This window comes from Balearica regulorum, chromosome 12 (genome assembly GCF_011004875.1).
Source record: "Balearica regulorum gibbericeps isolate bBalReg1 chromosome 12, bBalReg1.pri, whole genome shotgun sequence".
In the NCBI taxonomy this organism is placed as follows: Eukaryota; Metazoa; Chordata; class Aves; order Gruiformes; family Gruidae; genus Balearica; species Balearica regulorum.
In genome coordinates this window covers 12480220-12490374 of record NC_046195.1, presented here as the reverse complement: position 1 = coordinate 12490374, position 10155 = coordinate 12480220, and the positions used below count along the sequence as shown (strand labels likewise).

General features: G+C 42.1%; 1 protein-coding gene and 1 long non-coding RNA gene across 2 annotated transcripts; both read right to left on the bottom strand.

The window, feature by feature from the left end:
* Positions 1–280: 280 nt before the first annotated feature.
* USP50 (ubiquitin specific peptidase 50) lies at positions 281–4798 on the bottom strand. The gene is made up of 6 exons (XM_010312620.2): positions 4647–4798; positions 4022–4217; positions 3251–3445; positions 2627–2769; positions 1400–1529; positions 281–798 (listed from the first exon to the last, which is right to left on the bottom strand). Exons 1-6 carry the CDS (start codon positions 4796–4798, stop codon positions 622–624), a joined length of 993 nt encoding a protein of 330 aa, XP_010310922.1. The 3' UTR covers positions 281–621.
* A 2177-nt stretch (positions 4799–6975) lies between these two features.
* On the bottom strand, positions 6976–10057 carry LOC142603493 (uncharacterized). The gene is made up of 3 exons (XR_012837432.1): positions 9967–10057; positions 8313–8412; positions 6976–7101 (listed from the first exon to the last, which is right to left on the bottom strand). It is a non-coding gene; the product is annotated as an uncharacterized LOC142603493 (long non-coding RNA).
* Positions 10058–10155: the final 98 nt, after the last annotated feature.

The window sequence follows — 10155 nt, the reverse complement described above, 5'->3', positions numbered from 1 at the left end:
GGGTTGGCATTCAGAAATCGTAAATCCTGCATTCTGTGCTTTTATCTGTCTATGTGCGTGCATCTTGCTGATGGGATTAAGACCAGGACTGATTGTTTTCCAGAAGCTTACAAGCTGCCAACAAATTTGCAGCACTAGAGGGACAAAAATGCCAGTACTAGAATAATGTCTTTTTCTTTCTGTTATATTAATGGTCACTTCATCATCCCCTGCTCTCTTCTGAAACACATACCCTCAGTGATCTGGTCATTTGCTTTCACCTTTGTATCCTACTGTCAAGTTCTGAAAGGCAGCTTAAACAACATCATATATTTAACCAGCAGAGGAGCAGGCAGTTTCAGGTCTGTGCAGCTGTGTGCTCGGCATTTGGTTTTTTTGAGGGCTGTAGGAGGTTTGTCACGGAGAACAACCATTAGACCTTATACAAACGGAGCAGATGCATGTTCCTTAATACGCTTGGAAGCTGTAACTTCTCTCTAGAAATTAGTTCCTGAAAGACCAGAACAGATGATCAGTAATGCAGATGCTCTAGTTTATTGATGAAACAGGACTTGGCTGATGCTGCCTATGAATTCTAATTGCTGGCCTACTCACTGTTCATTTTCCATGGCTAGCAAATTTTTAATGGGTCCAGAGAAGGCCTTGACAGGCGTAGAATAGGAGATAAGCTCTGTCAGTCTGCACGGAGGAATTTGGGATCTCGGTGATCTGTGCATCATCAAAGCTGTACCAGGTTTTGGTGACTGAGTGCTTGCAGAACGCCGTGTAGTGGCCATCATCCAGAAAACCAGAGTGGTTCTGTAAGGAACACCACAGTCTTAAAACAGAGGGTTTGCTCTTTCTTACAGGCAAAGCTTGGCTTTGGCAATCGGTTTTTGTTTGCACTTGGAAAAGATGGGAGAGAAGATTCTATACCCCTTTGGCTTACAGTGAGGAATATTAATTCAAATAAATGCTTTAAAACAGAGCAGATGATAGATGATGATTATGCTTTTCCATTTGCAATATTAAATTTGCAACCCAGCTATTAGCTATGATATGGGTCACTATATGCAAACCACACTTGCAGTGAGTGCTGGAAAAAGAGCCCGTTTAGTCCTTATTTATAGACGGAGCCACGCAGATCAGCGTGTGAGTGTATGCTGGAGAGGCTCCAGCCAGGTATTATGTGCCAGGAGTGTGTGCTCTTTAAAGTGGGGGGGGGGGGGAGGAGAGAGACATGGTAACTTCTCCTTTGGTTACATACTGGTACTGGGTTCCATCTATAGCAGGTTAAAAAAAAGTATGAAAAACACATACATAAAATATAAATCATACATCTAAAGTGCAAACTAACACTGGCTTCATCTGCTCCATGAGGCAGGGCATTACAAGTACAAACAGGGAAGGGAAGGCTCACCACAACAGCACACAGGCTGTATGTGTCCTGGCAGCAAAGGGGGGAACTGTAAGGAGAGAGATCCAGGCTGCTGAGGGGATAGCAGATGTCAGTTGAGAGTTTCCTTTTGTGTTTGCCTTGCCATTCAAACCTGAAACAAAATTTTGAGCTATTTTTAATAACACTAAACTTTTCTTGTATTGTGCTGGTTGCTTAACTGACTTTCCTAGGGGAAGGGAAAAACAACCACTGACTACCCCGCATTTTTTTGAAATAGATCTGTATTACTATTGAGTACTACTGCAAACTGACAGAAAAGACACTAAGCCCATAAGAGATGCCCAGCAAGAAAAGCAAAGATCTTGATCCTGATCCTTCCGTCTATTAGAAATGTCAGAAGTCAAATCTCTGCGTCACTGTGTCCCAAATCTTTTGGACTGCACTGTTGTCAGCCCTTTTGTGCCAGGCACCATCCCTCTTCCCTCTGTAACTTTTAGTACCACACAGTGCTTTTCAACTGTTACGAAGTGGCCAAGGGCTGTAGCTGGGGACCACAAGTTCATTTGAGTGTGTCAAGGAAAGCAGGTGCTGAATGGGAAATTAAATAATAACTTTGCATAATGTAGTTCTGGGAAGCCAAATCGTCCCAGAGTAATTTTCTGTATAGATGGGAAGCTGTTAGGAATAAATTTAGCATCTGGCCATGCGTGGCTAGTGAAGGCTGCTAGTCAGGAGCTCTTGCACTGATGCACTGCTTGGCTTAGTAGACCCAGCTGCTTAGGCCTGATGAGTTAAGGGATTAACAAAATTCCAGTGTCTCAGCTGCAATAATGACACGCAAAACACCCCGTTTCAGTCCTGCACTGAGAACCCAAGTCACAAGCTCTCCCACTTGGCACAGGAACTTCTGCTCACAGGGACGTCTGATCATACGAATTGCTGTACTAATCTGTAGTCAATCACTCCTCGGTGGAGTTTTTCTTCCCTTTGGAGAAGAGATCCCAAATGTAGTGAGTGAAATTTGGTGGGCCAGGTACAGAGTAAGGCAAAACAGACTGTCTGAGATTTCAGGAATGCAGCTTGCATGTTTGCCAGGTCTATTTCTGTAACTACCCATTTAGCTTCCAGGTATCAAAAATGCTAAACCCCCCCATGGGCAGTGATTTTTTTTCCTTTTATGCAAGTGACTGTCCTTCACGTCTCACAAATCCCACAAAATGGCCATGTCCTACCCCACATAGACTGTACCTCTTTAGGTGAAAAATAATGATCTGCGGTGCCTTGGTTATGGTGCACTTTACTGCAGCATCTTGTTTGGTTCCACACCAGGAACAGTGGATTTGGTTGTTCCAAGTCAGCGTGTCTTGCTGAAAGAAGCATTTGAGACAGTCCTGTCAAAGACAATAAAAATAATTTGATCAAACAAATCTCCACCCCTGAAGATCCTAAGCAAGGTAAGAGAAGGGTTTGCCATATTTTGGAGCTGTCTTCCCAATTGAAGCATGACGTCGCAATGCTGACATTACAAATACGCTTGGAACAGAAAGCAGCCAATGTTGGCTTCCTTTTTCTCTCAAAAAAATGAGGAAATACTTTGATGAGTGCAAGAACCCTCACGGTTGCTGTTGAACAATCTTAATCTCCTTCATCACACGGCAACTCAGGAGCGTTGATCCCATAACCTTACCAGCCTCTGCGGTCAGAGACCAGTAGAGAAACTCTCCTTCTCTTAGGACCAGTTCAAAGACCGTCCATTAGTGCCCAGGGAACCAAAGCAACTAAAAACCTGCATCTTTTTAGTAACACCTGTTAGTCTAAGCCACCTATTCCCATATGAAACAGAAACCAGGAGGAATGTGTCGGAAGCCATACCTGCAGAGAGCATGGTCTCTTGGAAGGGATGGGCAGGGAAAGAACGGTGAAGCTCTCAGGTCTATCGGTGGTGGTCTTGCACTCCAGACACGTGATACCGTACCTGAGTTGTCCCTCAAATAACTGTGTGATAATAGATGTTTCACTGACACTCTCTCTGCTTGCTTTTGCGTCAGTTACACATCTTGTGCTTGACTATAAAGAAGAAGAAGAAAAAAAACTAACAAAGCATAGGTAACTGACTGTTTCAGAAGTGCCTTCACTGGGTTTTAATGGTCGCTGCCCACTGCCTGCATAAGCTAGTCGTTAGTCTTGTCACAGAAATTGGTGCTAAAATGCTGCTACTTTACTTGATGTTTCATACGTGCAGAGTAACCTCAATTCTTTTTCTGAGAGAAATTAAACAAAAATGTAATATTCTGGACATTAGATGGGAGTGATTTAATTGCTAGACATGAAGCTTTCAGGCAGATGAAAAAGGGGAAGAATGTACAGCATGGAAGGAGCAAGGAGAGGAAGAGGTGAGGATAATGGAGCTACAGACAGCATTATCATTTAGCTGCGGGCTGCAATCCAGTGAAGCATTAGACAAGAAGCAAATTAATTATTGCATGTATGCGGGTATGAAACAAAGGAAGAAAATGACCGTTTTTAGCAGCCACATCATGGCTTTGGAAGAGGAGGGTAAGCAATTATTACATGGAATGCTAAATTGCAAAATGTAAAGAGGAAAGAGCTAGAGGCGCCAAAACATCACAGCTGGGCTCTTACCTTCTTGAGAGCCTCATGGAGCTCATTCAGCATGCAGATCAGAAACTCCTGTGCGTCCTGCTGAGTCCTCCTGCTAAAAGTTGGGTACCGCTTCTCTAGCACTGAATGAAAACCCTCCGGGGAAACACAGTTGAACTCTCCAAGCCACATATCGGACATCAAACAGCCAAAGGCAGTCACAGACTCGCTAATGTCCCTTGGAAAAAAATAAACACAGATTTCAGGCAAAGTATGAAAAGATGGTGGCTCTACCTTCAAATGGGAGCGTAATACATAAACTTAAAAAACGTATGTGGGTACTGTACAGCTCTGGCAGCCTCTCATTTGGTTTGAGGGACTCTGCAGATACTAGAAAGGAGTAGGAATCACCAGAGAGACAGCAATGACAGTAACTGGTATTCCCATCAAAATGACAAAGTATAATGCTTGAGTTACCAGCAAGGAAATGACTCAGGGTGTCAGAGGAAGGAGAAGGAAACCAGCTTGTGGCCAATTTGACTTTAAGTGCCTGGTGGGGAGCTGGTAGGTGGCTGCCTCGGACACTCTGCTGGCAACATGTATCCTTTGGAAGGAGAATGGCAGTACCATGCAGAAAAATATAAGTAGCGTGAATAAATCAACTTACTTCTGTAGGGCTGCTTTGTACTTTCCCGAGAGGAAATACTCCACGAGCGGTGGCACACTGCAGAGGCACTGCAAAATCGCGTTCATGTAGCATGTGTTGCCCAGATTCCTCAGGCCGGTGAGCCCTGGACAGTGGCTGTTCATGTCCTCCATCAGTTCCTTGCAGGAATACTTCACGCGTTCCAAGCAAATGGAGTCATACTTCTACCTACTAGGAAAAAAACCCACAACAATGGGAATCTAAAATGTTGTGGTGCTTTTTGTGCTATGTTTTTCAGAAAGCGGCACTGTCTTGAGGAGACGTTTCCTGCTGTTTCAGGATTTTCGTTATAAGTCATGTTCCTATTTACTTTTATCAAGCTAATACAGTGCTAAAGACTTTCTCCCACACTAAGTTCTTCCCAATATGGTGAGATATATCATTAAAAGATATTATTTAAATACTTGGGGGTTTAGAGTTATTCCTAAAATTCCACTGAGTCTTTGACTCCATACACAATTACTCAAAAACTATGACCGGCTGCAAATAGCTATCCTAAGCATTTCTCCCTACAGAATGTATATCATTATTTCCTCAGTGCTCTCCAGGTGCTACTATAAACAGATGGCTCTTTAGTCTTTTTTCATAAAATGTTACTTAATTCAACATTAAGACAATTTTAGTAAGTTTGTTTTCTTGCTGCACGAGTCTGTCCTGGACCAGCCTGTCCCCATCCCCAGTTAGGCAGAAGAGAGGTCTGAACACAGACCCTGCACAACTCAGATCTCCTCACTGATGTTGCCTTTCTTGAATTTTTAAAGGCCGTTATTTTATTCCGTATGCAGGAGGAGGGAAAATTCTGAACCCTCAGCAATCTTTGTAGAGCAAGAAAAGCCATTTCTTTCCCTTCAGCTCAACAACATGTGCCCAAGTTCCCGTGTCTGGAGACCTCCCAGGCTGACAGCCATTTTCTATCATCCAACAGCTCCAAAACAACTACAAGACTATTTTCTTTTACATTTCAGCAACAGTAGAGCCAACATTTCCAAATAGCTCTACCTATAGACCAGTCTCCTACGAAAATGTCATCTTTTATAAAATCCATCTTTTATAGCCATCTCTGAGAAACACCGACTCAGAGGAGAAAACATGTTGGGAGCACCAGGTAGGGAAGATGGCTGGGAAGCCATCGGCAGCCTCATGCCCCAGCTCAGGCCGGCTGCCTCTTGCCCTCTGTTCTTCACACCATCACCTCTTCCGTCCGGTTTCACGGCATAACCGACACAGTCCTGCGTGTCACGTCGTGTCCCGTCCCCCGGGCTCCCCTCGCCCCATTGCTTTGTGATGCCGTTCTATTCCAGCAGTTCCCATCTGGGGGAACGTGCCCGGCCTGACCTGCCGCTGTCTCCTTCCTCTGTGCCAGCCAAAACCTCGGGAACAGCTGGGCACCCACCCATTCCGCCGGGCAGGGAGTCTCGGCTTAACCCACGTTTATTCATGTTTGCTCATACTTGTATTAGTGTTTATTATTGCCATGCTCTGGCGGAAGGGCAGTGATGACCGAGGGTGTTTACCATAGATGGAACTACTTCAAAACACCATGCTGAATTAATTTATTGGCATTTAGAAAATTTTCCTGGGAAAAAAAGGTAGAGTGAAAAAGGTAGAGAGAAAAAAAGGTAGTGGCAGAGAAGTGTCTTTTTTATTAGCTAATGAGACAGTATAGTTGATCTCTGAATTTCATATACCACTGAAGAGCAGCAGATTTTCCCTATTTAACATACAGTTTGGGAAGTAACAATTATCCACAGAAGAGGAACAGGAAGCCATTAAAAAAAAAAAAAATCCCCAATTATCTTACTAGTTAAGCTTCAAGCCAGGCACATCTCCCAGCGGTCCTTGGACAGCTTATCTGCTGTCACTGCTGTTAAATCTCCCAAACTGTGCATCTGCAAACTGAGATCTGTAATACATCTCTACTCTGCACAGAAGTATAGGTCTCATGCAAATTCTGCGAAAGCCTGTTCTGATGGAGCCTTCATTCCCATGTCTATGAGAGCATCCAACGTTTACCGTGATTCCAAGGCCCCTTGCTTATTCCCGCAGCCCTTCGGGGGGAAAAAAGGTATGAATGAACTTCTAATAACATACACTAATACAGAAATCAAATTCAAACAGGAATGAGGACAGTTGCAACATTGGAGAAAATATCAAGAAAGGACAAGACCAGTAAAGAATTCATTTTACTTTATTGAAATTTAGCTACTTAGATAAATTGTATTCAATGGGATGACACTCCATATTTTCCTGATTTATCTTCTTTTTGACAAAACGGTCACAGTAAGTATCTGTTCCTAGTTTGGAATACAGGGTACAACTTGAGCAGCTTTGCATTCTTCCGGTTAAGGAATTTTTGATGCTTTGTGTGATTTTTCTCAATGTCTCCTTTATCCTTCATTTTAGCAGCTTTTCCAGTCTAAAAAACAAAAAGTCAAAAATCAAAACTGTATGTTGATGATGGGATGTATAGCTTCACACTTCATTAGGGTAAGAAAGGGCTAATGAGGCTTTCTGGCTTTGGGTCACTAGCTTACCTTGTCACACAGTTATAAACATCCCTTCATAGACAGATAACCAATCATATAATCGGTTTTATTCTTCTGTCTTCCCATGAACATTTTTGTCACTGGTGATTGACAGAGGTGCTTCCAGTACTTGTCTATCCGTGTTCCTAGCTGCTCATGGCACGTCTTTCCTACCCACGACTCGCAGCTTTGATTCACACAGCCACATCCTGGTTTCTGCATCCCCTGCTGCTCCCTTCCCACCGCCTGTTCCGGCTCAGGCGATGTCCATCCCCAGTCTCCACACATGAGTGGAACAGAAGCCAGATGATATCAGTCATTAAGTCTTAGAACAAATACTGTATTTTCTACCACGGATTTCACAGAGGGATGTACGGACTGATACTCATGTGGGATGGAGGAAGTCAGATATTTGATGCAAGCTTTGGGAAAGGCTGAGCTAAGGCCACGGCAGAGGAATGACCACAAACATCTGACTCAAAGAAACAAAATTCTAGCAAATTTCTGCAACAGATCTGCTCAGTTGCAGCAAGGGGGTGAGGGATGAGGAAGCTCGCTCCTGCCTAGTGTCATCTTCCAAGGGCAGCTTTTCTTAGTAGTTAATTGCATTTTTGTGGAAACAAGATGAGAGAAGGCTGCTACTGGTCACAACGGTCATTACTCACATCTTCTGAAAAGGGAAGGCCTGAAGTTTCAGTCTCAGAAAATCACCAGCTCACTGTTTTCCTTGACTTCAAAGCTCCCTGCGAGAAAGTATTTTTCAGGTACTGTTCAAAAAGCAGTTTGTCCTAATCCTCCTCTTCCTGCTCTGCAACACCCCAGAGCAATTGTTGGGGCTGAGTTTCCACTTCCACTACTACTTCTATCGCTATCTGTATCTCATACTCAGCAAAAACCCAACAATATAGCAGCATGCACGAACATGGAAAACCACTGTCTGGAACATTTTATTTATTTATTTATTTTTATTAGCTTCGGGTGTAGTGCAACCCCACATACTGACACGTCTTCACCCTTCTACACAGTTAAGTAATACCGAGATATATTTCATTATTACTAATGAAACAACAATAATTAGCCCTATAGCCCTGGTATATCTTACCTTTCCTGCCCACTTCATCTGGAATCTCCATGTTAGGAACTTGCTCCTTGATTTTCTTGACAAGCTGCTGTTACTGGACTAAATATTCTCATCATCTGCTCTAAAAAATGTAAATGCACAAAAATAAATTACAACCCCCAAAGGCTTAGCAGGTACAATTTGTTGACAAGCTTTATGTTTACAGTGAGGTGCTAGTGCACACAACCACAGGATTTTTAGAGTAATTCGATGTGTTTAAGTTCTGGCCCACCGTAGCTGATATGAAGGAATTATATCTCAATTTCATTCCATTCATGACAAGCACGAGCACAGCCAACTATTCATTTAGAGCAAGAGCAACAAATAAGTTATGTTGTAAAACATACTGAGAACAGCAGACAGAAGGAAAGAACCAATTTGTTTTTTCTTATACAGGACAGGGAACAATGACACTGCCAACTGTTCAGCAGCTGGCAGCATTAACAAGGGCTGGGCCAATCTCTACTAATTCTTAAAGACATTCTTACCAAAAGTAAGAGTGCTTGCCTTCCTCCAGAGGGGAGCACGTTAGCAAAAAGAAGGAAGATAATATGAAGAAACATACTGAAAACTAAATACTATGGTCACATACAGGCTGATGGCAGCATTAAAAAGCACTTTTTTAAACCATTATTGGGAAACAATAAATTAAATTTGATCTATAATAGCTGTCACGCAGGTAGAACAAGATTTGTAGTGAAAACTATAAATCACTGAAATTATTAAATATAGTGTTTTAAAAAGACTATAAATCCACATAGCTGAATTTTAGTACTAAAATCAGCAATGCTATCATTCATCATTCAAAAGGCAAAAGCACATGCTTATTCCTACTTCGTGCAGAATCCAAATCAAGATCTTGACTTACTATTTTAATGTAACACAATACACAAATCCACATCAGTGCTACCTGCTGCAAGCTCAGGGGCTGAGAATTAACTCCTGTTACTCTCACTACAAAATGTATTACTTGCAAGAAAAAGTGTTAATTTTAAGAAGAGAGATTAAATCATCAAGTCTTTTCAGAAGCACTGTAATATTTTTTAAAAATGTATTTTTTTCCAACTGATCTTTTAGGAACATTCAACATGAACTGTTACTGCCAAGTTTTCAGGTGTAGTCTTCCCCCGCCCCAAATTCTTGCAGTGTTAAGAGTTGTGGCATTAAGTGAGATGCAACCACAAAGAAGGAAAGCAAAGGAAATCGCTGCCACAGGCTTAAAAGCCAAATACCTCCTTTTCCAAACCACACAGCTGCCGGGCAGCAGCTAGGAAACCAGCTCCTCAGGACACTCACCTTTGTGTATTTTGCCACAACGGATTCGGGATTGGTTATCTTTCAAATGTTTCAGCACCTAAATACTGCAAGAAAGCACTCAACAATGCTGAATTTGCTGGACTGATTAAAAGACTAAATTAGCGCACACATATTTGAGGCTTTTGCATACAGAAATATTGATGGTGGAAGAAATCAAAGTGATTTTTAAGACAGAAGTTATGTAAGCATCCAACACTAGTATACGAGTAATTAATATTCAGTTTAATCTGTTATTCAATGGTTTTTCTTCTAATGAAAATATCCTGAGGATGGTGGTAAGGAATCAAAACTATCTGCCAAGGAAAATAATGTAGCTGACCTATTTCCCTATATGAGAGATATTCTTTAAATATCCTTTCAGTAGGGAAGTCACTGAAGCATTTCAGATTTTTACTAAAAATAATTAGAGAAGGTTTGAATTAAAATTCCCGTACTTAAAAACTATGGTCTAACAAGATGTGCTGGTATTTTGTTTCTAGAGAGTTAATAGAAGTCCCAATGCTGTTTC

Excerpts from the sequence above, each read along its gene's own strand:
- USP50 (XM_010312620.2), bottom strand. The coding sequence starts at position 4,798 with ATGGAGGACATGAACAGCCACTGTCCAGGGCTCACCGGCCTGAGGAAT. Across the intron at positions 1,530-2,626 it reads ATTATTTTTCACCTAAAGAG|GTTTGAATGGCAAGGCAAAC; the intron begins GTACAGTCTATG and ends ATTTTGTTTCAG. Across the intron at positions 799-1,399 it reads ACAGCCTGTGTGCTGTTGTG|AACCACTCTGGTTTTCTGGA; the intron begins GTGAGCCTTCCC and ends TGTTCCTTACAG.